The 26,052-nt window shown below is 39.2% G+C and overlaps 15 protein-coding genes across 15 annotated transcripts; 8 read left to right on the top strand and 7 right to left on the bottom strand.

Annotated features, from left to right (window-relative positions):
* Nucleotides 1-949: 949 nt before the first annotated feature.
* KLMA_70343 (pyridoxal phosphate homeostasis protein) lies at nucleotides 950-1,747 on the top strand (the record flags this gene model as incomplete). The annotated part of the gene is made up of 1 exon (XM_022821604.1): nucleotides 950-1,747. The coding sequence occupies one exon, from the start codon at nucleotides 950-952 to the stop codon at nucleotides 1,745-1,747; it is 798 nt and encodes a 265-aa protein (XP_022677949.1).
* Nucleotides 1,748-1,818: 71 nt separating this feature from the next.
* APL3 (Apl3p) lies at nucleotides 1,819-4,698 on the bottom strand (the record flags this gene model as incomplete). Its single annotated transcript, XM_022821603.1, has 1 exon — nucleotides 1,819-4,698. One exon carries the CDS (start codon nucleotides 4,696-4,698, stop codon nucleotides 1,819-1,821), a length of 2,880 nt encoding a protein of 959 aa, XP_022677948.1.
* A 283-nt stretch (nucleotides 4,699-4,981) lies between these two features.
* RFC5 (replication factor C subunit 5) lies at nucleotides 4,982-6,049 on the top strand (the record flags this gene model as incomplete). The annotated part of the gene is made up of 1 exon (XM_022821602.1): nucleotides 4,982-6,049. The coding sequence occupies one exon, from the start codon at nucleotides 4,982-4,984 to the stop codon at nucleotides 6,047-6,049; it is 1,068 nt and encodes a 355-aa protein (XP_022677947.1).
* Nucleotides 6,050-6,130: 81 nt separating this feature from the next.
* On the bottom strand, nucleotides 6,131-6,796 carry MRPL16 (mitochondrial 54S ribosomal protein uL16m; the record flags this gene model as incomplete). Its single annotated transcript, XM_022821601.1, has 1 exon — nucleotides 6,131-6,796. The coding sequence occupies one exon, from the start codon at nucleotides 6,794-6,796 to the stop codon at nucleotides 6,131-6,133; it is 666 nt and encodes a 221-aa protein (XP_022677946.1).
* Nucleotides 6,797-7,208: 412 nt separating this feature from the next.
* MSF1 (phenylalanine--tRNA ligase) lies at nucleotides 7,209-8,624 on the top strand (the record flags this gene model as incomplete). Its single annotated transcript, XM_022821600.1, has 1 exon — nucleotides 7,209-8,624. The coding sequence occupies one exon, from the start codon at nucleotides 7,209-7,211 to the stop codon at nucleotides 8,622-8,624; it is 1,416 nt and encodes a 471-aa protein (XP_022677945.1).
* Nucleotides 8,625-9,011: 387 nt separating this feature from the next.
* On the top strand, nucleotides 9,012-10,886 carry TAH18 (NAPDH-dependent diflavin reductase; the record flags this gene model as incomplete). Its single annotated transcript, XM_022821599.1, has 1 exon — nucleotides 9,012-10,886. One exon carries the CDS (start codon nucleotides 9,012-9,014, stop codon nucleotides 10,884-10,886), a length of 1,875 nt encoding a protein of 624 aa, XP_022677944.1.
* Nucleotides 10,887-10,903: 17 nt separating this feature from the next.
* Nucleotides 10,904-14,158, bottom strand: ATG11 (autophagy protein ATG11; the record flags this gene model as incomplete). The annotated part of the gene is made up of 1 exon (XM_022821598.1): nucleotides 10,904-14,158. One exon carries the CDS (start codon nucleotides 14,156-14,158, stop codon nucleotides 10,904-10,906), a length of 3,255 nt encoding a protein of 1,084 aa, XP_022677943.1.
* Nucleotides 14,159-14,585: 427 nt separating this feature from the next.
* Nucleotides 14,586-15,224, top strand: MAK3 (peptide alpha-N-acetyltransferase MAK3; the record flags this gene model as incomplete). Its single annotated transcript, XM_022821597.1, has 1 exon — nucleotides 14,586-15,224. The coding sequence occupies one exon, from the start codon at nucleotides 14,586-14,588 to the stop codon at nucleotides 15,222-15,224; it is 639 nt and encodes a 212-aa protein (XP_022677942.1).
* Nucleotides 15,225-15,320: 96 nt separating this feature from the next.
* POL30 (proliferating cell nuclear antigen) lies at nucleotides 15,321-16,097 on the bottom strand (the record flags this gene model as incomplete). Its single annotated transcript, XM_022821595.1, has 1 exon — nucleotides 15,321-16,097. The coding sequence occupies one exon, from the start codon at nucleotides 16,095-16,097 to the stop codon at nucleotides 15,321-15,323; it is 777 nt and encodes a 258-aa protein (XP_022677941.1).
* An 832-nt stretch (nucleotides 16,098-16,929) lies between these two features.
* Nucleotides 16,930-17,211, bottom strand: NHP6B (high-mobility group nucleosome-binding protein; the record flags this gene model as incomplete). Its single annotated transcript, XM_022821594.1, has 1 exon — nucleotides 16,930-17,211. One exon carries the CDS (start codon nucleotides 17,209-17,211, stop codon nucleotides 16,930-16,932), a length of 282 nt encoding a protein of 93 aa, XP_022677940.1.
* A 1,394-nt stretch (nucleotides 17,212-18,605) lies between these two features.
* TIM12 (Tim12p) lies at nucleotides 18,606-18,929 on the bottom strand (the record flags this gene model as incomplete). The annotated part of the gene is made up of 1 exon (XM_022821593.1): nucleotides 18,606-18,929. The coding sequence occupies one exon, from the start codon at nucleotides 18,927-18,929 to the stop codon at nucleotides 18,606-18,608; it is 324 nt and encodes a 107-aa protein (XP_022677939.1).
* Nucleotides 18,930-19,216: 287 nt separating this feature from the next.
* Nucleotides 19,217-21,370, top strand: PBY1 (putative tubulin tyrosine ligase; the record flags this gene model as incomplete). The annotated part of the gene is made up of 1 exon (XM_022821592.1): nucleotides 19,217-21,370. One exon carries the CDS (start codon nucleotides 19,217-19,219, stop codon nucleotides 21,368-21,370), a length of 2,154 nt encoding a protein of 717 aa, XP_022677938.1.
* Nucleotides 21,371-21,526: 156 nt separating this feature from the next.
* RXT2 (Rxt2p) lies at nucleotides 21,527-22,642 on the bottom strand (the record flags this gene model as incomplete). The annotated part of the gene is made up of 1 exon (XM_022821591.1): nucleotides 21,527-22,642. One exon carries the CDS (start codon nucleotides 22,640-22,642, stop codon nucleotides 21,527-21,529), a length of 1,116 nt encoding a protein of 371 aa, XP_022677937.1.
* A 608-nt stretch (nucleotides 22,643-23,250) lies between these two features.
* On the top strand, nucleotides 23,251-23,943 carry KLMA_70328 (uncharacterized protein; the record flags this gene model as incomplete). The annotated part of the gene is made up of 1 exon (XM_022821590.1): nucleotides 23,251-23,943. One exon carries the CDS (start codon nucleotides 23,251-23,253, stop codon nucleotides 23,941-23,943), a length of 693 nt encoding a protein of 230 aa, XP_022677936.1.
* Nucleotides 23,944-24,319: 376 nt separating this feature from the next.
* Nucleotides 24,320-25,639, top strand: SMK1 (mitogen-activated protein kinase SMK1; the record flags this gene model as incomplete). Its single annotated transcript, XM_022821589.1, has 1 exon — nucleotides 24,320-25,639. The coding sequence occupies one exon, from the start codon at nucleotides 24,320-24,322 to the stop codon at nucleotides 25,637-25,639; it is 1,320 nt and encodes a 439-aa protein (XP_022677935.1).
* Between the last annotated feature and the right edge of the window lie 413 nt (nucleotides 25,640-26,052).

Genomic DNA, 26,052 nt, shown 5'->3' with positions numbered 1-26,052 from the left:
TACCAACTTCTTTTTTTGCCAACTGGATCACATTATAATGTTCCATTGCTCAATGGTAAATAAAGCTCGTTTTATAAATTGCATGTTGCCCGCCTTTTTTTTGCTGGAATTTCTAGATGCTAAAAAAAAAAAGGAAAGGAAGGACTCCCCTATATATCACGTGATAATCAGGGTCCTTGGCAATCATCCTCGACTCGTTACCCGGATACAAAGCACACAATATATAAACCGGGTAACAATCACCATGCCAATTTTGTTTTATTTCTTTTTCCGATACCACATTTGCGTACTGCTTCATGATCCGCTGAATCCATTAATATCATATAGCACATCTATCTCGACCATTCCTATAACAACTTATTACCCAGAAAAGCACGTCCTACTTCTTCATAACATGTATATTCCGACCTAATGGCGCCAAATCCCAACAACACCCTCTAGCAACAACCACGCCCTTACTATAGCTGTTTCGGCCGCCTCATAAAAACAAGTTCTAGGAGTTGCCGCTGTAGTTATCTTTTAATCTTGTTCTTCTTGTTTATATATATATATATATATATTCATACTTCTTTTATATATAAATACAATTTGCACAGCTTCACTACTTTTCGGTTTGGGATATTTTGCCGCTGAAACCCAACAATATCCTAGTAATGTTCCATGTAATAACTAATAGCCGCCGATAGGGAGCTTGTGAGGTAGAAAAGTTCGTCACGTGCAATGACAGGACGATCTTCTTTTTTTTTTTTTTTTAATTTCTTTTAGATGTCACATGACTTTTGAAAATTATCAATAATCTGACGAACTCAGGTCATCTCCAGGATGACACAGCGATTTCTAGAAGAGTTTTTGATTTTGTTTTATGGTTACCGCATAATTGATATAGATCAGCACTTTTCTTTGTCTCGAACGTTTAATGTCAAGTTCGGAGGTGAGAATCTAGAGGGCTATGCTCAAGAGGACCAGTGGAGAAGTTATTAGAAGGATGTCTAGTGTAAGTGGATTAGTGTATGATGCTGCAAGAAAGGATGAGTTGATTGCGTCCTATCAGGGAATGAAGGACCAGATAAACCATGCGGCCAAAGAGTTTGGAAGAGAAGGTGTAGAACTTTTAGCGGTTTCTAAATTGAAACCTGCGAGTGATATAAAGATCTTGTACGACTACGGAGTGAGACATTTTGGGGAGAACTACGTGCAAGAGCTTATTACGAAGAGTGAGATTTTACCTAAAGATATCCAATGGCACTTTATTGGTGGTCTACAGAGCAATAAATGCAAGGATATGGCGAAGGTTCCCAACCTCTATGCGGTCGAGACGATCGATTCGTTGAAGAAGGCCAAGAAGTTGGAGGAGGCCAGGGCGAAATGGAACGGTGAGAGCGGAGTGGTCACGTGCTTTATTCAAATTAATACGTCACAAGAGGAGCAAAAAGCGGGCTTAACCGAGGAGCAGGAAGTGTATTCGATCGTCGAGTTCTTTTTGAAAGAAGCCAAGCACGTCTCCCTGGCAGGGTTGATGACTATTGGGTCATGGGACGTTTCTCATGCAGAAGGGGAGGAAAACCAGGACTTCGCCAAGCTAGTGGATTGGAAAAATAAGCTTGACGGCAAATATAACTTGAACTTGAAGTTGTCCATGGGTATGAGCTCGGACTTCAAGCAAGCCATAAAACAAGGGACATCAGAAGTGAGGATTGGTACTGATATCTTCGGGTCTAGGCCTCCTAAAAATGAAGCCACTATTTGAAAGCTTTGAGAGCTTTTTCTTCGTAATATCTAAATATATAATACGTTTACATAGTTAAGAATTGCTTCGTTTCATTGATCAATTGCTTTCTTTACGCAGTTCACAACAAATCTTGAAAGATCTTCGGTCGACGTTGTTCTGCATGAAATGTCGATTACATTTTCTGTTTGCGATACCTTGATCTTCAATAAACATCCATAATTGGAACTGCTCTTAGTGTGTATAATACCTCCAGCAAATACAGTATTTGACACCGAATTCTGCTCAACAATATCAAAACCAATCTTTGGAAGTAAACTTAAAACCTTTGCTTGAGTTATTTCACCGCCTTGGTGTTTAATAGTGTCACTATATTCACCAGATTTTCCGAGCGAGTCTCCGATCGATTTCCACCTTTGAATAAATTGAGGTAAACTGATACCGTTATCACTGGGTAACAAGGTTGAGATTATAGTGTAACCAATCTTTAGTCTATAATTCGAGTGTTGTCCACCACATTTGAATTGCAACGATAACAGTGGAGACTGTTCTTGTGGGAATGGGAATCTAGTAGTTATCTCAAATTCCAAAACAGTTCTGCTTCCAGATTGTGCAGCTAATTTATATTCTGGCGATCGAACAACTTGGAAAACATATTGTGGATTGTTGTCGGCGCGGAAAGGAATAATCTCACAACTCAACCCGGAAATGTCTCGGTGTGATTTGTTGACAAAAGTTAGGGATATTTTACTTGTGCTAGGCTGATCCACTTTCCTCTCTACCCTAAACAAGATGCTCATCAAGATATCTTGATAAAACACACCTTGTTTATGAATGGCCATTCTTTTGAATCCAGCTTCCCATCCTGGTGTCAGTGGTTGCGAATGATACAGTTTTGTATCCTTTCTTGACTTGGGAGGTGCTGGTTGCTGTTGCTGTTGCGTTGTTGATGCCGACGACACGGACGATTTTTCGCCTGATGAGGAAGGTTGATCCAAAGTCAATAACTCATTTTGCTGTAGTTTCGATGCCAAGTTTATCGTGCTACTAGAGTTGGTAAATGGTGGCATACCTGGCAAGAGCTTATCTAAAAATGTCATATCGTTCATTTTTGTATACTGAATGATCTTTAAGCACTCATAAGATCTTGTTTGCAAGATCACATCGAATGAATTTAATTCTAATTGATAAAACTTGACCACAACAGATGAAAGCCTAGGTTCAACGTGGTAGAGTTTCAACATTGCAGGTAAAATCATAGCCTTTGTTAGGTTACCTACTTGGAAGTACCTTTCAGTGAAGAGATTGAAAAGATCCCCAGCTGATACTTTATCGGTGATTAGTTGTGCGTACTCTGATAATAAGAAAACACCCGCTTTCACGAGAGATTCTGCAACATTTGGAGAGCCCAAATACTGAATGAGATGTTCGCATGCAAGTTTATGTAGCGGCTCATTATTAACCACGATTTGACAAATACGTTTCCAAACATGGTCATCCTTGATAGATGTATTGGCTGATAATAACTTTAGAGATGAAATAACAAACCAATTGAGATCATCAGCATTACGTTCTATAAGTTTTTCAATTTTGAGAGCCAGTTCTTCTATTAATGAGAAGCCCATTGATTTGTGATTTTGAAGGGCTAGTAACAATTCCTGAACCACAGATTTGAAGTTATTACTGTCGGTAAGAATGACTAACAAGTCAATGATTTTTCTAAGCAAAGTAACGTCACCTTCTCTCCTTAACATCTCGAAAAGGTTAGAAAGATGATTGTTCTGGACTGCGACGATGGCTGTTCTACCGTTCAGCCTACAAATTTTGATCAATAGGTCGAATGTAGAATATCTAATGTTCAGGTCAGTACAAGCTATCAAATTATGCAAACCTTCTACGGAATTAACAATCGCTTCGTTGGTAGGGTCTAATTTGCACGCCAAACCCAGCATATCGAAGAAAACAGTGTATTGAGCGTTTTTAGCAACTGGATCCGTGCTTTCAACAGAAACTAGATTAACAGCAGAAGAAACACACATCCTAAGTTTACCCAGAGTACGCTGATCAACGTTAGCTCCAATCAAATTTTCACCGTTATCGCTGACCAAGATATCTAAAAGTGAGGTACATTTTCCAATCAACCAGGGATTTGGCAAGTCTGTAACCTTATAATCCGATGGTGCAACATTGACCGCTCTCTTGGAAAGGCAATCATGCAAAATATCCGTCAACTGCGGTATCAACCGGTATAGAGGACGCACATCAATATTTGCTGCGATAAACTCAAGCAAGGGTAAAAGTGAGAGCAGAAGAGAATCATCATCACCATCTCCTAGTAGAGTAGTAATCCGCTCTATCCAAAGTGTGCGCTTCTTTTCTTCAAGATTAGAGAAAACTTCGGGCTTATACCGAATTAAAGCCAACAAGGCTAAACAGGCCTTTCTCTTAATAAAGTTATCGGTCACAGGTGAACGTAGAAGACCAAACACAGTGTCACTTAAGTTATCCGCAAATATATCATCTCTGTTACCCACAATACCGATGAAGTGTAGTGCTAAACTAATAATGTTCGGATCATTGGAACTTAAATCAGACTTCAAACAGGATACAGTTTTTTCCATTACTTGGTTTCTCACAACAGAGTGATTGAAAAAGAGTTCCAGCGTCATATAACCAACCCATTTATCACTAAAGTTGTTACTCTTCAACAATTGAACACACTGGTCTAAACCAAAAAGTAGTTCTTGTATCATACCGGCATTAGTGGTAATGTATATGTATGCCATTTTTGCCACATATTTCTTTCTCTGATAACTATTAAGCCCACCCTTTTGTGAGAACTGTTTCCTAATATTCGAAAGTTCATTTTGAATCCTTCTTGCGTGGTCCTTTGTCTTCTGGCTTGCTCGAAGGTCTGCAATAAATAATTGCAAACCTTTCATAGCATTCTGCTGGCTCTGTCCGGGTGCCATTTTGGCCGTATAATGTCTTTATAGTAACACTAAATAAGTTCTACTGCCCTAAATTCACTCCACAATCGGCCCCTAGTAGCTCTTCTCCTCCTTTGCTTCTCTTCCCCTTTTAAACTGCCGAATAGTTTGATCTAACTTTGGTTTCGAAGCTTTAAATTGTTTCAGTGCAGAAAGAAATCTCGAAACACAGGTTGAACACATACAAGAAACAAACGCGAGAAGTTTGAATAAAGTCACCTGAGCGATCACCCAGATATAAGCAGAAACAAGCACAGGATATATAATGTCTTTATGGGTGGATAAGTATAGACCAAAGAATTTGCAGTCATTGAGTTTCAATGAAGATCTCACAAGTCAGTTATATTCTTTAACAAAGCAGCCTCAGGACCTTCCTCATCTGCTCTTTTACGGACCCAATGGTGCTGGTAAGAAGACAAGATGTATGGCACTACTACAGGAACTCTTTGGGAGCGGTGTGTACAAGCTGAAGATTGATGTGAGACAATTTGTGACACCCTCCAACCGTAAGTTGGAGTTGAATGTGGTTAGTAGTCCATACCACTTGGAGATCACACCAAGTGATATGGGTAACAATGACCGTGTTGTGATACAAGAACTTATCAAGGAAGTTGCACAAATGGAGCAAGTGGATTTCCAGGATTCTAAAGATGGATTAGCTCATCGTTATAAATGTGTCATTATCAATGAGGCAGATTCATTGACACGAGATGCCCAGGCAGCGTTGAGAAGAACAATGGAAAAGTACTCAGGAAACATCAGATTGATCATGTTATGTGACTCCATGTCTAGTATAATCGCGCCAATAAAGTCGCGTTGTCTTTTGATAAGAGTACCAGCACCAGATAAACAGCAGATCGTATCAATTTTGCAAGATTGTTGCCAGAAGGAAAGAGTGAATGCAGATGTCAATTGCCTGCAAAGAATAGCTGATCTATCTAGAGGTAACTTAAGGATGTCTTTACTATCTTTAGAATCAACAGCATTACAAAACGAACTAAATTTAAGAAGTGACACGGCTTTAAACAGACCGGATTGGCAATTGGTGATCCATAAGATGGCAAGAAAAATAATGAAAGAACGGAATGTAAATAGTCTAGTCGAATGTCGTTCCATCAACTATGACTTGCTTGCCCACTGTATCCCAGCAAGGACCATAATTCATGAGCTAAGCATGCAGCTGCTGGAAGACAGCAAGTCTGATTCTTTGAAATTGGCCGTCATCGATGCGGCATGTACATACGATGAACGTTTGTGTCTTGGAAACAAGGCTATCTATCACCTAGAAGGCTTTATCGCCAGAGTAATGTGCGAGATAGACAGATATGTGTAAAGGAAGTAAAGTATTTTTTCATTATTTACAAGTTCTTCTTTTATATGAATTTATTCTATTTAATACGTTTATTGTCTGTGTTTAACGGGCTCTGTATAACCTGTATTCCGGTAGCTGAGACTTTAGCTTAGTTACGTATTCCTTAGTAGGCTTCTTCTTTAGTTCTTCAAAGTAATTTATCTTTGGATCATCCTTAGGATCCTTGACACTCTTCAAACCCACTCTAACTAGGGAATCCTTAGATATGAACTCATAAAGACCGGGCAACTTAGTGGCAGCTTTTCTGAAAGCCTCACGAGCAACCTTTTCGTGCAAGTTATCACCGGCCATTTCAAAGATAACCTTACCAGTAGGAACTCTAACCATCCAGTGGTCAAACCCACCTTTACCTTTACCCATTCTGGTTTCGTTACCCTTGATACACACCGCAATGTTTGTACATAGCCTACGCCACAATTTACCATTGTTCAAAGGTCTGACATATCTCATGATCGCATTATCCGCTTCCTTTAGTTGCAAAGCAGTCAGCCTAACACCTTCGGACTTCAATCTCAATCCAAACTGTCCAAATTCTATCTTGTTACCCTTTGTGGAACCACCAGTACGAACAGGAACACGACCCTTTTGTTTCTTGGTTTGATGCTTGAAACGAGGAGCGTATTCATGTGTGAAACGTCTAGCTGTAACTTGCAAAGACTCCACTGCTCTCACAGCTTTGAACCCATTCTTGAAAACACTGCTAATCATAACGAACTATGTTATTTTTCGAAGCAAAAAAATTCCAACAAGAGAATCCTAGCTTCTACAATCAACACCTGAGAGTGAACTAGCTTTTTCAGAAGTGCTGAATTGCTATGGAACTGATTATCAACTCAACTAAGTAGTATATCCAACCAAAGCTTTGTTAGGTTTAAAGCTTTAAAGATCCGTTTTCGATTTTTTCCAATATTGAAAAAAATTTTTGGTGAAAGTAAAATGATTTTAATCATGTGACCATTCTTTGGGAAAGATAGATAGAACCCGAGAGAAGGCATCTTAAGGGTGATTGTAGTTGCTGGTCCGGTGTTGATAGCTGTAGAAGATCATTCAGCTTGATTTCTGATACTTTAAAGTGCATTTAGACTAGAAACTAGGGCAGTTTTGCGTGTACTTTATAGGAATGTTTAGTGTATCGGTTATCCAATGCAGTAAAAAGGCGGGACAAAAACTAAGCTTACAAGGCTTTGTGAGGTCATTCAGCGCTGGAATAACTGCTTCTAAGAGTATTCAAATCAGTGGGAAGAACTACGAAGTTTCAGATAAGACTAATGTTACGGATTCTATTCTAAACTTGACAGATCGTGCGGTATATTTGAAGCCAACACATCCTGTTGGGATCTTGAGAAATGTTATCGAAGAGAAACTGAACGGAACAGACTCTTCATTTAAGATTTATAACGATTTCAAGCCCGTGGTCACAGTTCATGAGAATTTCGACTCATTAGGGTTTCCTGAGGACCACCCGGGTAGGTCTAAGTCCGACACCTATTATGTTAACGATTCACATCTCTTGAGAACGCACACTTCAGCACACGAATTAGAATGCTTCAAGAACATCGACGGGTTCGTTCCAGGCCACAAGGGCATAACTGAGAAACCTGGGTTTTTGATTTCAGCAGATGTGTACAGAAGAGATGAGATTGACAGGACTCATTATCCCGTGTTTCATCAAATGGAAGGTTGCAGAGTGTGGAAAAGGGAGCCTGGTAATGGACACTTGGAGAAAATCAAGACAGATCTTGCAAGACTTGAGAAAACGCTTGCCGATGATCCAGTAAAGCTTATTGTTGAAGATAATGTTTCTCTAGAGGGGAACCCAAAACAAGATTATATGAGTATGGAAGAAGTTGATTTATGTTCCCGCCATTTGAAAAGATCATTGGAACTAGTTGTGCTAGAGGTATTCAAGAGAAAGTTACAGAGCATGGGTAACGCCGAGGGTGAAGAGCTAAAGGTGAGATGGATCCAAGCGTACTTCCCATGGACAGCACCATCCTGGGAAATCGAGGTGTTCTGGCAGAACGACTGGTTGGAATTATGCGGATGTGGTTTAGTTCGCGAAGATGTACTATTAAAAGCAGGATACGAAAAAGACCAATCCATTGGCTGGGCTTTTGGTTTAGGTCTCGATCGTATTGCCATGTTATTGTTTGAAATTCCTGATATCAGACTTTTCTGGACTCAAGATGAGAGATTCCATTCTCAGTTTAAGGCAGGAACTATCAATAAATTTAAACCTTACTCCAAATACCCTGGTACTATCAGAGACGTTGCTTTCTGGTTACCAGAAGACAAAACCATCGAAATTATTCATGAAAACGATCTAATGGAAATTGTGAGAAATGTTGCTGGAGACCTAGTTGAAAGTGTCAAGTTAATTGATTCTTTCACTCATCCAAAGACTGGTAAGAAATCACTATGTTACCGTATTAATTACCAATCTATGGATAGAAATGTGACTAACGAGGAGGTCAACAAGCTTCAAGAATCCGTTCGCGATACACTAGTAAAATTGTACAGCGTTAAATTGAGATAATCTCTTCAATTTTTGAAGGACACCCCGTTTTGAAATATGTACACAACTGAATACTATTTAGACCATATATCAAACCTGTAAATAGCCACAAATATCTGATGTCAATAGTCCTATAACCCAAAATTTTAATACACTATAAACTAAAAGCAGACGCTATTTTCGTCTATATGTATTTTAGATCGTAGCTACTTCCTTTTATGATGTCCTAGTAACTTGAACTTGCGTCATCGTTGCTTATTCATTAATGACATCTTTAATTTTTCTAGGTGAAAAAAAATGGCCTGCACAGAATTTAAACGATGAGCTTCTCTAAAATGAAAAGTTGGTAAAGGAGATGAAATAGAGACCAGATCTAGTGCCTTAACAGAGCGATACGGTCGTTAAATCATGAAGGATAAGAAGATTGCTATATTATATGGGTCCGAGACTGGAAATGCGCAAGATTTTGCGAACATTTTGTCTCATAAGTTGAAAAGGTTGCATTTTCCTCATACTTTGACTAACATCGGTGACTACAATCCAAAGAGTATCCTCAAATGCAAATATATGTTTATCATATGTTCCACAACTGGTCAGGGGGAACTACCACGAAATGCGCGGGAAAATTATAAAGGTCATAGTCAGGGGACTCTATGGCAGTTCATGAAGAAGAAGAATTTACCAAGTAACTTTTTGGACCATTTAAATGTTGCTCTATTAGGGTTGGGAGACTCGTCGTACCCTAGATTTAATTTTGGTATTAGAAAACTTCATGAGCGTATGGTAAACCAGCTTGGTGCAATTGAGATTTTCCCTCGTCTTGAAGCTGATGAGCTAGGACTGGCCGGAAGTAATAAGAATACAGGAAATGGAAGCGAATCTGTATATTTTGAGTTTGAGAAAAAGGTACTTAGTTACTTGACCGAAAAATATCCAACTCGAGTGCATGATGGTAAAGTAGTACCTCGAGTTATGGTTGACCAGGACGTTTACTTAAAACCAAGCAATATATTAGAAATTACAGATGATAATGGAAGTAACAAGAAAGTAGAATCTGAAAACAATATTCGTTTCGTCGGAGACGAAAGTATAAGGAAAGGAACAGTTAAGTTAAACAAACAAATTACAGCCCCAGATCATTTCCAAGATGTACGTCAATTTGTTTTCGAGACAGAGCACCATGAATCATATCAACCTGGAGACACAGTCTGTTTGTACCCTGAAAATCTAGATTCTGATGTACAGGCATTTCTTGATGCACAATCTTGTTGGAAAGATGTTGCTGATAAACCATTGACAATTACAAACCTGGAGACATGCGAACTTTTCAAAGATGGAGGTCTGGTTGAACCATTGACCCTCAGAACGCTACTGAAATACCATCTTGATATCATGAGCATACCAAGACCAAGCTTCTTCATGAAGATATGGACATTTGCTACTGACTTAGAACGTTTATCTTTCGATAAGGAGCAACTAGAACAGCAGAGGGAAAAGCTAAGACAATTTGGTTACGATGAAGATCTTCAAGATCTCTATGATTATTGCAATAGACCAAGACGATCTATCTTAGAAGTTGTTCAAGATTTTGAATCTTTGAAACTACCATGGGAATTTGTATTAGATTTCATTCCTATTATGAAGCCCCGGTTTTATTCCATATCCAGCAAACCTTCAGATCACAATATTGAACTAACTATTGCTGTTGTGCGTTATAAAACAATTTTAAGAAGAATTAGAAAGGGTGTGCTAACTAACTTTTTAATCTCATTATCAGAAAATGAAACTATTCGTTATAAACTCCAGCATAACAATTTGATTCATGATGATATCATTGGAAAGCCAATAATCATGATATCTCCAGGCGTTGGTCTCGCACCAATGAGAAGTCTAATAAAATCAGAAATCTTTAATGAGCTATACTTGTTTTTTGGTAACAGAATGAAAAATAAAGACTACCTATATGGAGATGAGTTGTCAAGGTGGAATGAAGAGGGCAAAATAAAGCTCTTCACCTGCTTTTCTAGAGATCCAGTGAACTCTCCAGATGCGAAATATGTTCAGGATCAAATGTGGAATCACTCAGAATTATTAGCTAATTTAATTCTGAACAAATCAGCAGTTATATATATATGCGGCTCATCAGGTAAAATGCCAGTCCAAGTTAGATTGACAATTTTAGAAATATTGAAGAAGCACGGGGATTTCAAAAATGACGATGATGCAGAGCATTATCTCAAGGAAATGGAAAAAACAGATAGATATATGCAGGAGACCTGGTAGATTAGTCTTATCTAGTTCTAACTGAGATTAAACAATGCGTCCACTTCGAACCAAACTGTATTCTGAGGGAATTTGAAAGGGTTCCTAGCCCCCTCCATTACTATATTTTTTTCTAGAGCAGTGATCCTACCCACAGCCCATTCTTTTTCCCTCAAAAGCTCATAATTGGACATAGTATTCCGTAGAATATATTTTACCTCGGTATTTGTAGCTGTGAAAATAGCCCATACAATTTGCTTCTTTGGTGATTCTGCATTAGTGGAACTAGTTGTGTCTATATTTGTTTCAGGTTTGTTGTTGCCATTTGCATTGCCAGTATTAACATAGTTATTATTAGAGTTATTGCTGCCAATGTTGGCGTTAACTTTGACGTTGCCCATAGTATTTACTCTATTCATGTTTGGTGATCCCATATCTTCCGGAACAGAAGATGGATTACTGTTGTTTGTGTTTGAAGCCGGCTCTACACGGTTCGGAATCACACGTGGTGGAATCATGGATTGAGTGGAGGAGTTTAAATCAATGGACGAGAAAGATGAATTCAATGATGAAACAGATGAGTTTAAAAGTAACTCTTGATCATTAATAGGTAAAAAAAGAGCAAGATCTCCAAGCTGGAAATTGTTAATTGTGATTTTATCGTTAGTATACTTTTGTAGAAGAATCTTTTTGTTTTTATTCTCCTTTCTCAACTTCTTGGCCAAACTCTCTATATCGTTAAATCTGCGAATAACTGCCATTTCAAACAATTGGTTGCCGAAGAGCTTTTCGGTATAGGATATGAAGTTTTCATGAGGTTTATAGTCCAAGGAGTCTTTTATAGACTCAAATGTGTCTTTTATTTCATGAGACACTACACTTTTTACCAATGAGCCATTCATATCAATCACACTCGAGTCTAAATCTTTTCTTAAACCTTTCACCCGCACAATCTGGAATTTACCGTCAATATCTTTAGAGAGTAACAAACCGATACTTTCCAATAGAAAAATGCTACCTTGAAACACGTCATATAAAGTTTTTTCTAGCTGTTTATTGATACCCAATAACTCTTCTGATTCTGTCAACGAAGATTTCGCCATCTGTAATTGACCTACTTCTTTTTTTAGAGATTCTATTTCTTCTTGCAGAGCAGCTCTCTCTTGTTCTGCCTGTGTTTCTTGATTAGCCATATTCAATAAAAGGTCGTCTTTAATCTTGTTTAGTTCCTCATACTTTTTTTGTGATTCAATAATTTCATTTGATAATTGTTGATTTTGTTTGGTTAACTGTTCATTTTCTTCACCAACTAAAGCTAGATGTTTCTTAAAGTCATTAGAACGTTCCATCATTTCAGTATGGAAATTTTCCCGGTTTATCAATAAATTGGACAATTCTTTATTCAAATTTGCCATGGATTCCTTATAAGCATTTTTCTCAACTTCCATATTTGAGATTTGACTTTTTAATGTGGAGAGCTCTTCTTTTAGTGTATCTGTTAACCCAGAGTATTCGGAAATAGCCTTTTGTAGATTTTGAACATCCCCTAATGTCTTACTGTAACTTTGTTGTATTGAATTTGATATATCATCAGTCGAGGACCGCTGTACCTTATTATTCAATGTGTTATTCCGAAACATTTGAACCATCGCAATTTCTTTATTCAGAATCCCAGATGGCCATGAATCATATCGTTGAAATTGGGCATCTAGAAGTAGATTCTCTAGCTTTTTTATTCTAGATTTGTAACCTTCAATGGCTGCCCCTGTATCATTTGAGGATTGTTCTGATAATTCAGGTAACATATTATCCATTTCAGCCTGTGAAAGTTTTGATTTTAGGACATTAAGAGTAGTTTCGCTCACTTTTGCGGAAGAAAGCTGGTTAAAGTATTCGTTTATTTGTAACAAATCAACACGTCTCAGCGCCTTCAATGGGGTAATAGACACGGTAGAAGGTAAAGATTGGTCGACTTTCAAAAATTTAGATATCCATTGGAAGTCTCTGTACCACATTTTCCGTTGATGGATTTCCTCCTGTAACATTACCTGTAATGCAGATTCGTGTTGGTCTTTGATATGGGTATAATTATCCATCCACAGCTGCTGTCTGTATAGTTCGATTAAGTATAACCCATAACACATTGGTAAATCGAGCACCTGAGATAACTGAAGCTCATAAGTTTGCAAAAGCTTCATGTCTGATTTCATATCTTTGGTTAAAGTCGACTTTACTTCTATGATATCCATCTGCGACTTTGCAACAGAAATATATAATGAGCGTAACTGTCGCTGCATATCCGTTTTCGTTTCTATAATTTTCGAAGCTTTATTGAAAAGGGATTGCGAGATTGTTTGTAAATTTGGGATATGGGAATCTTTCATCTGTTTTACCTTCTCGCTGATATGATCATTGTTCTCCGAGTTCTGGACCCACTCGTTAGAGGCCGCCTCCAATTCTTGGGCCATCTCATTGAACTTATCAGTCATTTGTTTATCCATGCAATCAGGAGAGACAACAGATATGCTTTTAATGTTCTCTAGCTCAGACACAAGGGTTTTCCGATGTTGGTAACAGGTGTCAATAGTTTTCTTCAGCTCCTTCAACTTCATGTTCAGTTCGTGATCCGTGTGGCGAATCTTTGCCTCAATTTGATTCAACTCATCTATCTGGAAAAATGACGCTAAGGAACGCTGCTGGTCTATCTTTACAGCTTCCAATACTGAATCGTACACCTCGCGCCACTGACTGGACGCACTGTGTTCATGAAGTTTATTAAGAAAACCAACATGCGAATTGTACAACGTCTCTACCTCATGACAATAATTCTTCAAGTACTCTAGCATCACAACACCACAATCCAACATGTTCTGAACCTCCTTCCGCGTTTGCTCAATACTTAGCTGAAAAAATTCCACATCCGATTGGAGAGCCTTCAACCATCCCATATTCCTTAAAACAATATTTCTATCCACTTCTGACAAATCGCTCATAGGCGAATCCAAAGGCTTGAAAAGCCGGAATCTCTCCTCAACAGCTAGCTCTATATCTTCATTGAAAAGCTTCCGATCAAACACATATATCGATTTCAAACCTTCGCTTCGTATCTTCGTCGAATCCCATTGACTTCTCTTCAATATTATTCCATAAGAAAGTAGCAACAAAATGTCATCTACCGAAATATGAAACGTCTCCCCCACAAACTGCTTCAAATCCAGGAAACTGGGGAAATATAAATCAGAAAGTTGAAAAGATGCCCCATTAGATGCTGATATTAATTCGCATGGTGGCATATTGGGGCTCTACTCTTTATCCCTTACACTATCTTCCCTTTTTATTAAAACACTTTTTCACTAGTCATATAGATGTTTCCGCACCCAAAAATATATAGTACAACAGAAAGTGAATTTGGTTAGCAGATAATGAATACTATGATGTGGTACTTGATTGTTATTTCCACTTCCACTCAAATTTATTCTTGTTTAGGTGTACATTGATAGATAAAGCCGCTGTTTTCTACAATGAAACAATTCGGATCATCGCGGAGATGGCTGCCGTTTCCTTCGAGGAAAAAAAAAAGAGAGACCAAACAAATCACGTGATACACATCCTTTTGAAAAAAAAAAAAAGTAAATGAGACAGACAGATAGAAACTATGGATCAATCAAGTCATTCGAGTAAAAGAATATGAGATGAGTTGGCTTGAAGGGGAAAAGTTGGATGTGTAAACGGTATTTTAAAGGAACTGAGACGAGGATTCTGCGTGTTATTAGAAGGGGTAAACAAAAATTGACAAAAAAACAAAGAGAGGAAATGAGTTCAGAAGAGGGCATTAGATATACTAGGTTTGATATAAGTAATGAGATGGAGTTCTCGACGATCAAGAAGCTAATCGATGAGGATCTTAGCGAGCCATACTCGATATATGTGTACCGGTTTTTTTTGAACCAATGGCCTAGGCTTACGTATTTAGCATGGGCGGATGGAGTTGACACGCCGATAGGGTGTATAGTATGTAAGAGTGACATGCACAATGGGGTACGATTGAGAGGGTATATTGGGATGTTGGCCGTTGAAAAGAGCTACAGGGGACGTGGAATAGCGAAGAAGCTTATCACGTTAGCGATCAATGCTATGATTGAGGAGAAATGCGACGAAATAATGCTAGAGACGGAATGTAGCAATGCGGCAGCATTACATTTGTACGAGAACATGGGTTTCATCAGGATGAAGCGTCTCTTTAGGTACTATTTGAACCAAGGCGATGCGTTCAAACTGATTTTGCCCATCACTGAGAAGAGCTGTGTGAGAAGCACATTTCTAGGGCTGAATTCGTTCCCGAAAAACGCTATACTGTGAGTATTAATAGATAGTGGTACATATACAAATATTTTCTTATTTTCTTTGGTTGGCTAGTTGTCTCTTTATAAATTAATGAGGATGATGATGATGACTTTACTCTTCCTCGTCGAACTTTGGAGCCAAGTAGAATTGCAAGTTACCGCTTGAAATATCGAATTGGAACAAAGCTGGGGCTTCCTCCGACAACTTGATGGTAATTGTGTCCGAAAGGGTGGAGCCCTTGATGATATCGTTCAAGTATTTGGCACCGAACCTCAAGTCGACTGGCTTTTCGATGGTGACCTTGATGGAGTTTTGAGGGTGGTCTAGATCGGTGAATGGCTTCATGACGATGGACCCGCTTCCGATATCACCTTCAGCGGCGAACTTGATGGTGTCCTTGGTAACCAAGATGTTGATGGAGTCGCTGAGCTGACTCAAGTCACGTACTGTCTTAGCGAAGTCTGCAGATGGCATTGTGATGTAGGATTCGTACTTCATATCAGAGATTTCCAAGAAATCGGTTTCGATTTCCATCAATTTCAGCGAGTATTCGCTGACACGGTCTCTCTTGGTGTCTTCGAAGAGGATTAGGATGGAATCTGGGGAGTCTTCTGCGATCAGAGTCAAGTTGTCCGAGTTGTTACCACAACGTAGGATCTTGCTGAGGTTAGTCAAATCGCATCCTAGAACGATGTTTCTGTCGGCTCTGAATTCTTCAAAGGCCTCCACTTTGATGGAGAGCGAGACTAGAAGCACACGCGAGTCATCGACTGCTTGTGCGGCGATACCTTTCTCCGAACAATTGAAGTTGATCAATTGGACACAGTCTCTGAAGGAGTCGATAATTCTTTTGAATAAACCAGCTTCGGTGAATTTAGCTTCAAGCATGACGATGATATGTGGTAGTAGATGTGGTTACGAGGGGGGGTATTTCTTGAAGTTCCAGAAGTATAACTAATGAAATAGTGAGTGAGGGAGGAAGTGAGTGTATTAACTTACTTCACAAATGGGTTAGGTTGTTCATCATTTATAGGAAGGGAAAGGCAGAGAGAGAGAGAAGAGTGCGAAGATGAAAAAAAAAAAATTGACGCGTCAAAGACGAGACGCGTTATGTTCTCTCTCTCTCTCTCTCTCTGTGTCTTTTTTTTTTTTTTTTTTGGGCATCAAACGCGTTTTCTCCTTAAGGACTCCGGGTAACACAAATCAGCACATGACTCGCAAAAAAAAAAAACACACTCTCCCCCTCGCAAGTGCAAAAGAAAACACACCCAGCACCATCTTTTAGACATCACTTTAGCCAATTAATATTACAAAATTATACCCAAGGTAGATAGATAAACAGTATACATAAACACACCGTGGTTGAACCTAGACTAGGAGGAATTGAAAAGGAAACGAATGAAAAGTGATAATAGTAATAGTATGTAGAGCGAAGAGCGAGGGGAAAGAAAGAGTAAGAAAAAAAAAAAAAGAATAATAATAATAATAATAATATAATGATCGACCGACCAACCGGTTGGCCAACCTATCATACCATACCTTACAATACCATACTATACCACACCGTACCAAACCACACTACACCACTTCAAATGGCGCAGCATGCTTGAGTTTTAATAGTTATTTTATTGTTGTTGTTGTTGTTGTTTGTTGTTTTTTTCTTTGTTTATATTTTCCGCTTGTCCTCTAGGCCAAAATCTGTATGCATTTGCATTTGCATTTACTCGGATTGAGCCTTGGTGGCAATGTACAACTCCTTTTCAGATTCGTATCTCTTCTTGTCAGCTTCAGCCTTAGCCTCGTATGGAGCCTTCTCGTCCTCAGACAGAGCCTTCCACTTCTCACCAAGAATTCTACCCACTTGACCAAATGTGATACCTGGGTTCTCTGCACGAACAATGTCTCTGTTCTCGTTAGCGAAGAACATGTAGGCACTCAATGCTCTCTTTGGAGCATTTGGGTCCTTCTTCTTTCTTTGGGTCTTCTTTCTTGGAGCTGCCATTTTTGTCTTTTGTTTTGTATACTTTGCCGCTGTTAGCTTTGTTTGTCGATTTCTCTCCAAGATGTAAAACAAAGTTAAATCCCAAAATGAAACCAAATAATGCTAACAAACAACAAATATGTTCATTATGCCATATACTAAAACTCTACACTGTAAAATACTGTGTACTATATACCCACAATACTAAAAAAAATAAAGGCGTACTAAGAAAAACTTTCCCCTATTAAATAAACTACGCTGAAAATGGCAACAAAAGGAAACGAAAATTTTCTCTGCGCAAGCTAAAAGGGGAGGGAAGGAAAGAAAGAAAGAAAAACAAAAAAAAAACAAAACGAAAGGAAGGAATTTACTATGAGGTAATGAGTGCGTGCAAGTATAACACGCCCGGGTAATAGTTAATTGCGAGAGCTATTGCGATGCCCCAAAACGCCCACGCACGAAGGTCTCAGAAAAGGGCCCTGCGTGAAAGCTTATATAGTGGCCAAGCGGTGGTAGGTGGTGGTGGCTGCTAGGCGGCGGTTTCGCGGTGGTTTGGGTGGTGGGAGGGGGCGTGCCAGGTGTTTCTCGGGCGGAAGCGGCGTGAACAGGCGGGTTTTCGCCTTGTTTTGGTGAGTTTGGTGCGAAACTGCGAAGCTCTGGGCACGGTATGGGAGATGGGGGGGCATTGAGCATGTGAAGTCTAGACGAGTGTGTGTCACGGTGGCAAATGCCTCAGTGACGCGCGCGCGCGCGAGGAATTACCGTTTTGGGGAAGGGGTTCGTTTGTACGGAAAGCGGTGGGTACGGCTGGGCTGGGTTATGCGAGCAGCCAGCCAGGCAGCCAGCCAGTCGGCCAGTCGGCCACCAGCCAGCCACCAGCATTTTGCTCGAGCGGGAATGTCCAGGGGCGAAGGAAATTCTTGTTGCTCGCGCGTGTAGTCGTGGGACGGGGCCGCACTATTACCCGGCTGTCGCGGCACAAGCCACGAGGGCGTGAGGCGATGCGGTGGGATAGTATAGGATACGATAGGATACGATAGGATTTATAGTATGTTTGTTCCCCATGGGGAACAAACACACGAGCGGTGGGACTTGGGACGTGGGGAGGAGGGAGTGGGGGACTGGTTGTGGTCATGTGACGTGGATTGTGGGTACCAGGTGTTTCGGCTCTGGTCCGGGTAAGGTCCTTGGCGGGCTGAGCTCGCCAAGGCTCGATTGTTATTCATTTACCCGGATACATTATTATACTCACGTGACATTAATTGTGTGTGTGTGTGGGTTCGTACTATATTAGCTAGGTAAGCTTCCTAAATCTATGCTACAGACTACAGGGCATTGCTGCCAAGCAGCAATGCCGTGTCTCTCTGGTCTGGTCTCTCTATTTACAATGGTCGGGCTCTATTGACTCTCTCCCGCTACTTCCCGGAAGGGTGCTGCACTTTCGCTTCCACTATGCGGTCGTACGGTAGATGACGCTCCGGAGTAAACCCTCTCGACTGCACAAAACCACCTATGAGCCTGTTACTGTAGTGGATCTTGGCCACACATCTGTCTATGCAAGTCATCTCGCCCTTGTTCAAATCTGATTCCCCATACTCATCGTGTGGTATGCATTTCTCCAAACATGTACTAAGCATCGCATTAAACGTTGTGTTCATCGCATCAAACTGCACCTTCGCAACCTCTATCTTCGTTTCGTCAACCGTCTGTGCGGAATATGGATCTAGAAATAACGACATATTGCCTATCGTAGGGTAGTTCGCGACTTTGTTGTGTCTTGCTTTGTCCTCGTTTTCTCTCTTCCCTCAACACATTCGTTGATGCTTTCTTCTATATACATACAGAATAATTTGTTAAATATTGCAAGATTTTAATATTGGGACCCGTTTAACGATTTCGGAATTAAAATGAAATGCTACAACATACATACATACTTTCATGTTCCAACAAACAATAACAACAACAACGACGGAAGTTAGCCCCATCTAGCCCTTGGTACAAGCCTCAATCGCCCTTTGATAATACCATGAAAGTTCTAATCACCAACGATGATGGGCCCTTGAGCGATCAATATTCGCCATATATCAGAATATTCGTGCAGTACCTTCTCAAACATACTGACTGGGACATCTACATCTGCATTCCAAACCAACAGCGGTCATGGATCGGCAAGGCACATTTTGCAAACCACAATCCAACAGCATCTTTTATCTATTCAAGCCCAGATGCAAAGACTAACGAGTTCGTTGGACCCTTTTCCGTTCCCCAATTTAAAAGATTGACCAAGCTATCCCATGCTGTTCCAGACCAGAAAAAGACAGTCGTTCCCGAAAACTACATTGAATGGTGTTTAGTCGATGGAACTCCAGCTACTTGTAGCGATATTGGATTGAACCATTTGATTCACGAGCCATTTGACGTCATTATCTCGGGTCCAAATGTCGGCAGAAATGCGTCTGCCCCATATATCGGCTCCAGTGGTACAGTTGGTGCAGCAATGGACGCATATACGACAAATCCTTCCGTTAAATCGTTCGCTCTATCATGGGCTTATTTTGATGGCGTTAAGATTGTAGACGATGCCATTTTCGAACAAGTGTGCGGTAAGAGTTTCGAAGCCATCGACTATCTAATTAGAAATTGGGACTCTGATGTTCGGATATATTCATTGAATGTCCCGCTTCGCGACTTGTCCAATGCCAAGTTCAAATACTGCCCTATTTTGGAGTCAACATGGTGCTCCATCTACTCCGATCCAATTCTAACACCTAACGTATCCCCATCTAACGAGGATATCTTGGACGGTCACCAATCCCATACGATCTCGTTTAATTGGCAGCCAAACTTCAAGCTACAAAGAGAAAATATGATCAACGAAAAGTCCCTAACAGATGGTTCGTGTATCGAACAAGGTGATATCAGTGTTACTCCATTGTCACACACATTTAAGGTTATCGAAAAATTGTTCGGCGAGTTCCAATTAAATGACCCAGCTAGAATCGTCTTGACAATCCCGGATACTGACTATATATACCAGCCATTGATGCACTCATTCAGAAAACACTTACCTAACATTCCAGTATCGCGCAGTTTACCTGTAACAATGGATAAATTGACCTTCCACTACGGTGAATACGAACAATTGAACATGGATCAATTGATGTCCAACGACTTTTACCACGCAAACGCATACATTTACAGAAAAGCAATCATAAGAAAACATTACTTGTCTCACACTATTCACTCTTACGTGGTGAAAAACGAAGACTCGATCCTAAATAAGGCATTCCTTGAATCCTTCAATATCGACGTGGACTATGCCGAATTCTTGGACGATGCCTTAGACGAAAATTGGGAACTTAGACAGGAACTTGAATCTAAACAAAAGTGGTGGATTTTGAAACCAAGTATGAGCGACAAGGGCCAAGGAATCCGTATCTTCAAAACAATCGAGCAATTGCAAGATATATTTGACTCCTTCGAAGAAGACGAAACTGACGATGAAGATGTTGGTCAAGACTCAAATAAAGTTGTTACTTCTCAATTGCGTCACTTTATCGTTCAAGAATATTTGCATAATCCTTTGCTACTAAGCGATATGCATAGTAGGAAATTCCATATTAGATGTTATGTTACCTGCTACGGAGATTTGCAGGTCTATGTTTATGATAGGATGTTGGCCCTTTTTGCCCCAAGCAAGTTCGTACCACCATCCGATGATTATAATGTGCTTGACAACTCACAGCTCTCGTGCCATTTGACAAACACTTGTTTACAAAATGACGATGAAAGCAAATCGAACTCTGTTGTAGAGTTTACTAATTTGGATGATATACCTCCTCACAGAAAAGAAGAGATCAAGGAACAAATTCACGAAATAGTAGCAGAATTATTCAAAGCGGCTGTTAATGTTGACCGCATGAACTTCCGTCCGTTGAAAAACTGTTTAGAAACTTACGGATTCGATTTCCTTGTGGATTCGAACTATCAAGTGAAATTATTAGAAGTAAATGCTTTCCCAGATTTCAAACAAACGGGTGCTGAATTGAAAGGATTGATTGATGAATTATTCGATGATATCGTCTCAATATGTGTCAGACCGATGTTCAAGTTACCGCCACTTAACCATAAGAATTCAAAATTCACAGAAGTTCTAAAACTGCAGTCAAACGACTGGTAATAGAAAGAAATGAAACTTCAATCAGCGAGCATCCTTCTATTTCTTATTTGTCTCCATTTAATATTATGTGCTCATTATAATTACATATCAAGAGCAGTACTTTTGGTAATACATATGTCAGTTTAATTAATGATCTATTATTATAATTAAGAGGCTTTAATTGTTTTCCTCGTTATCTGATTCTTCGGCATCCAAAGGTTGTGTTTGGTTTGTTGTCGCACTGATTAACCCTCTTTTCACAACATTCAAAGCATTTGGAACAGTAACACCTTGCTCTGGTATGCCCGAAAATTCCTTACCCCACATTAGAATTCTTTCTCTTATTCTATTAGCTTTCACGATACAGTTTCGTATCTTTTGTAAATTTCTAATGAATTCTTGATTTCTCTGCAGAGCTATCTGGGCCAGCTGTCTAGTTGTCTCGATGTCATCCGTTATTTCACCGCTGATTGGAACAGTAGGATCTCCTGTATGGAAGCGTTTCGGTATGAGTGAGAGTAGGGTTTCGGATTCTGTAAACTCAGGCAAGCCAAAGAAAGCTTCTTCATCTTTTGGTTTCAGTTCTAAACCACTAGAACTGCTAGTAGGGCTATTGGTATTTGTATTATCATCATCCTCTTCTTTGATTGTAAGTTTGTGATCGTATACGGGTAGCTTTAAATCCTTTTCGTATAATGCCTCTGGAAAATCTCCCAAAAATATTTCTAGTAGTTTGTAGTAGTTGATAACGTTGTCTTGTTCTTTCTCGACCATCAACACATTACTCAAAGCTAGTTCTTTTAATACCGGACTTTTAAAAGGTTTAGAGTGCGATGGGTGACTGACCACATCCTTCAAGGATGATATTGGGGATAGAATATCCTTGATAGATACCAATTCATTCAAATCATCATCACCGTTGTCATTATTAGCTCTTTCTTCCTCATCTTCTTCATCGTCTTTCTGTTGTTGTTTATCTCCAGTTTTACTCGATGCAGTACCATCGTTAAATTTCATACGCTTTCTAGACAAAAGACGGTGCTCTGCACCGTTGTAGAAAACTTTGGACTCATGCTCCTTAGCGCGAAGTTTAGAATATGTGATGGCATCGGAATGTTGCAAAAGCTTGTTCCCACGATTAGATGTCTCCCCTCTAATCTCCGGAAATATAGCGCCATCTTGGGATTGATTTAGAGGTGGATAATTTCCCGAAAGCTTAACCATAACTTTCCGCTTGAACCTCTTGATTTGGGCAAGCTCCTCCTCAATTGATATATCCGCTAGTTCGGCCATTATTAAAGGATATACAAAACAATTCACTCACACTCGAAAGATATTGTAAAGAACAAGGTGAAATTAGGCAGGTCTTCAAAAATAGCCTTGATCCTAAACCTCTTACACGAAAGTTCCTCTGTTGATTCTCAGTTCAAGAGTAGTTGTGGCTTTCTCTCTCACTTTCCTCAACAGTTATACCTACTTTATTGTTATATAACAACTTAAAATGATTTGAGCTTTCAATTATTTAAGAAGTTGGAAATTTTCAATTGAACGGTATATTCTGCGAATGAAAGAAAAGAAGACATAAGGACATTCTTAAATTTTCCATTGACGGTATCTTGCCTCTCTATAGTGTGCTGGAACATCATTTGTATCTTGTTTTTACATTTTCCGCTCAATCCTATCTGGTAAATGACATCCTTGAATAATCTATAACGTATTTACTACTTTTGGACCCTTTTTTTATTAGCACGCACGTATATAAGAGAAGGGAATGTATTCGATAACTTTTTGATATCGGTTGTTAAAGCCAAAGAAAGAAGGATTCTCTCCAGGGAGAAAGCACACACCTTCAGTAATTCCATTATATTCTAAGCCCCTTGAGTGAGTGCAATTATTCCACTATGAGCTTGATAACTAAAACTTTCAAGTATTTATTCTATGCCTATTTGGCCTCAACTTACAAGTCTTTACCAGGTGCATACTACATTCGGTTTTGGTTCTATGCTATCCGGAATATAGTCTTACCAATATTTACAGGTAAACAGACTGCCAACATCAAAAAGTTGCAAAGCGATAAGTATGGGGTGTTCAAGCATAACGTTTTGTCGACTTATTGCTCGTTTTTCGAGATTGATGGGTATTTACACAAGAGTAACAGTACCTACTTCGAGGAATTGGACATTGCTAGAACAGACCTAATGACCAAGGTGTTTCAGAAATTGTTCTTGACTTCAAAAAAGTGGCCATATATACCTGTGGCTGAGGTATCGACTTGTTTCTTTAAAGACATAAGGCCATTGCAACCTTACCAGGTTATATCTAACATTTTCTGTTGGGACAAAAAATGGATTTACGTCCTGTCTAAATTTACTGTCAACAATGGATCGACTGTGGTTTCTTTATCTATAACCAGATATGTGTTGAAGGACGGTAGAAAGACCATTAGACCGGCAGACGCACTACAGGTTTGTGGGATCTATAACGACGAAGTAGAACAGATTTCAAGTGAAAATTTGGCCTATATGGAAGCGAATGGAGGTTTTGAAAACATTCAAAAGTTAATAGAACAAAATAAAGAGTACGGATCATTATGAATAGGGACCTTTAGTCCTGTTATGTCGCACTTCCCAATTTCTTTTTTTTTCTTCTCTCGTTTGTATTTTATTTCCTTTCCTTCGTTACCGTTGGCATGAACACTAATAAGCGAGTTCAAATTTATGTCGCGCGTCAGTTAACACAAAAAAGACACACACGTACACACGTACGTACACGCACAAATCAGACAGTATCTTGGTAGAAAATATAATATAATAATAAGCAGGTTCTACACTGCTAGTATAATATTTCTATTGAGAATCTTTAAAAACATACAGACAATAAGATAGTTTCAATTTTGACAAGCTACGAGTTGGGCCGAATCAGTTGAATAATAGCAAAGGGTATATATTGAAAGATCTGTGATCGCCAAAAATGGAAGCTCGTATTATATCCAATCAACCAGATTGGAATATGAAACATGTTCCAAACGTCAGTAGAGCTACAAAAAAGTTGAAGAAACTACTAGACCCTTACGTTGATCATGTTAAACAGTCGTACGAGTTAGACCAAAATAACAACATTTATGTGGATCCTATTGTGAATAAAAGGACTATATATGGGCCTGCCAACTTCTCAGTTCCTGGTAGATATGAGATCATGCAAGTATTGGGGAAAGGTTCCTATGGTACTGTTGTATCTGCTTTGGACAAAGCAAATCATGAACGAGAAGTAAAACTTGCCATTAAAAAAGTGACAAGTATATTTACGAGAGAGATTCTTCTAAAGAGGGCGATTAGAGAATTAAAGTTTATGAGCTACTTTAAGGGTCACCGTAATATTGTTTCATTGTTGGATCTTGAAATTGTGAATGAAGAACCGTACTCTGGTCTTTATTGTTATCAAGAATTGGTTGATTACGATTTAGCAAGAGTCATTCATTCCAATGTACTGTTTTCCGAGTTTCATATCAAGCACTTCTTGTATCAAATTCTTTGTGGGCTAAAGTACATCCACAGTGCAGATGTGATTCATAGAGATTTGAAACCAGGTAACATTTTGTGTTCGATAACTGGGGAAGTGAAGATTTGTGATTTTGGATTAGCAAGAGGTATCTCACCTAGTTTCACTGTTACAGGAGGAATATCTAATCACATAACTAACTATGTGGCAACTAGATGGTATAGAGCACCCGAATTGATTTTGTCTCACAAAAGATACTCTAAAAGTGTTGATATGTGGGCTGTCGGTTGTATTCTAGCGGAATTCTACGGTCGTAAGCCAATATTTATGGGGAATGACTCTCTCCACCAAGTGATGGAAATTCAAAAGGTATTGGGCACACCTTCACAATCAGTGATACGCACCTATGGCTCTTCCAGATGCTATGACATTTTCAGTACATCAAAACCTCAGTTTAAAAAGACACCTTGGTGTGAAATTTTCCCATATGCCTCGCAGGGTTCTGTGGACTTGATGGAAAGGCTTATCGATTGGTGTCCGGATTCCAGACTTACTGTCGAGGAGGCATTGAATCATCCATTCGTACAAGAAGTACGAAACCCTGCTGCAGAACCTATATGCCCTTATGGACCTTTTGACTTCACTTACGAGAAACAACTTTATTCTATGGACAGGTTGAGAGAATGTTTGTGCCAAGAAGTTAGCAAATTCCACAATGACCGTCAAACTAAGGATTTTGTCTCACCACCACTAATGACACCACAATTCATCTCGGAATCAAGTTCCTATTGATATACGAAATAAGTTTCGTTTTTGTGTTATTAACGAATATACACTTTGCGTCCTAACAGACGCACCAAATACTACATCAAGATAACGACAACGACAAAGAAGAAAACAATTTCAGCCTACAATCCATATTTCAAGAAATTCGCATGTTTCGTGCTCAAACAAATGTAGAAATACACTTACAAGTACACTATTCTCACAAGGACCTTCAAAACTGCTAATAAGTTTTGATATACGTATTCTTCTATAACTTTTCTTTCCGATGATGGTAAATATGTAGCCTTTTTTACAGACTAGCCTCCACACAGCACTCCTTATATAAAATTAATACACACTCTCAATTTTTAGTTATATATTATTATTATATACGTATAGCCATTTCTCTAAATCATCAATTTTAGTCCTCTCGATTTCAT

This window comes from Kluyveromyces marxianus, chromosome 7 (assembly GCF_001417885.1).
Source record: "Kluyveromyces marxianus DMKU3-1042 DNA, complete genome, chromosome 7".
In the NCBI taxonomy this organism is placed as follows: Eukaryota; Fungi; Ascomycota; class Saccharomycetes; order Saccharomycetales; family Saccharomycetaceae; genus Kluyveromyces; species Kluyveromyces marxianus.
Note: the sequence above shows the minus strand (reverse complement) of the source record. Positions and strands in the feature narration are given on the sequence as shown.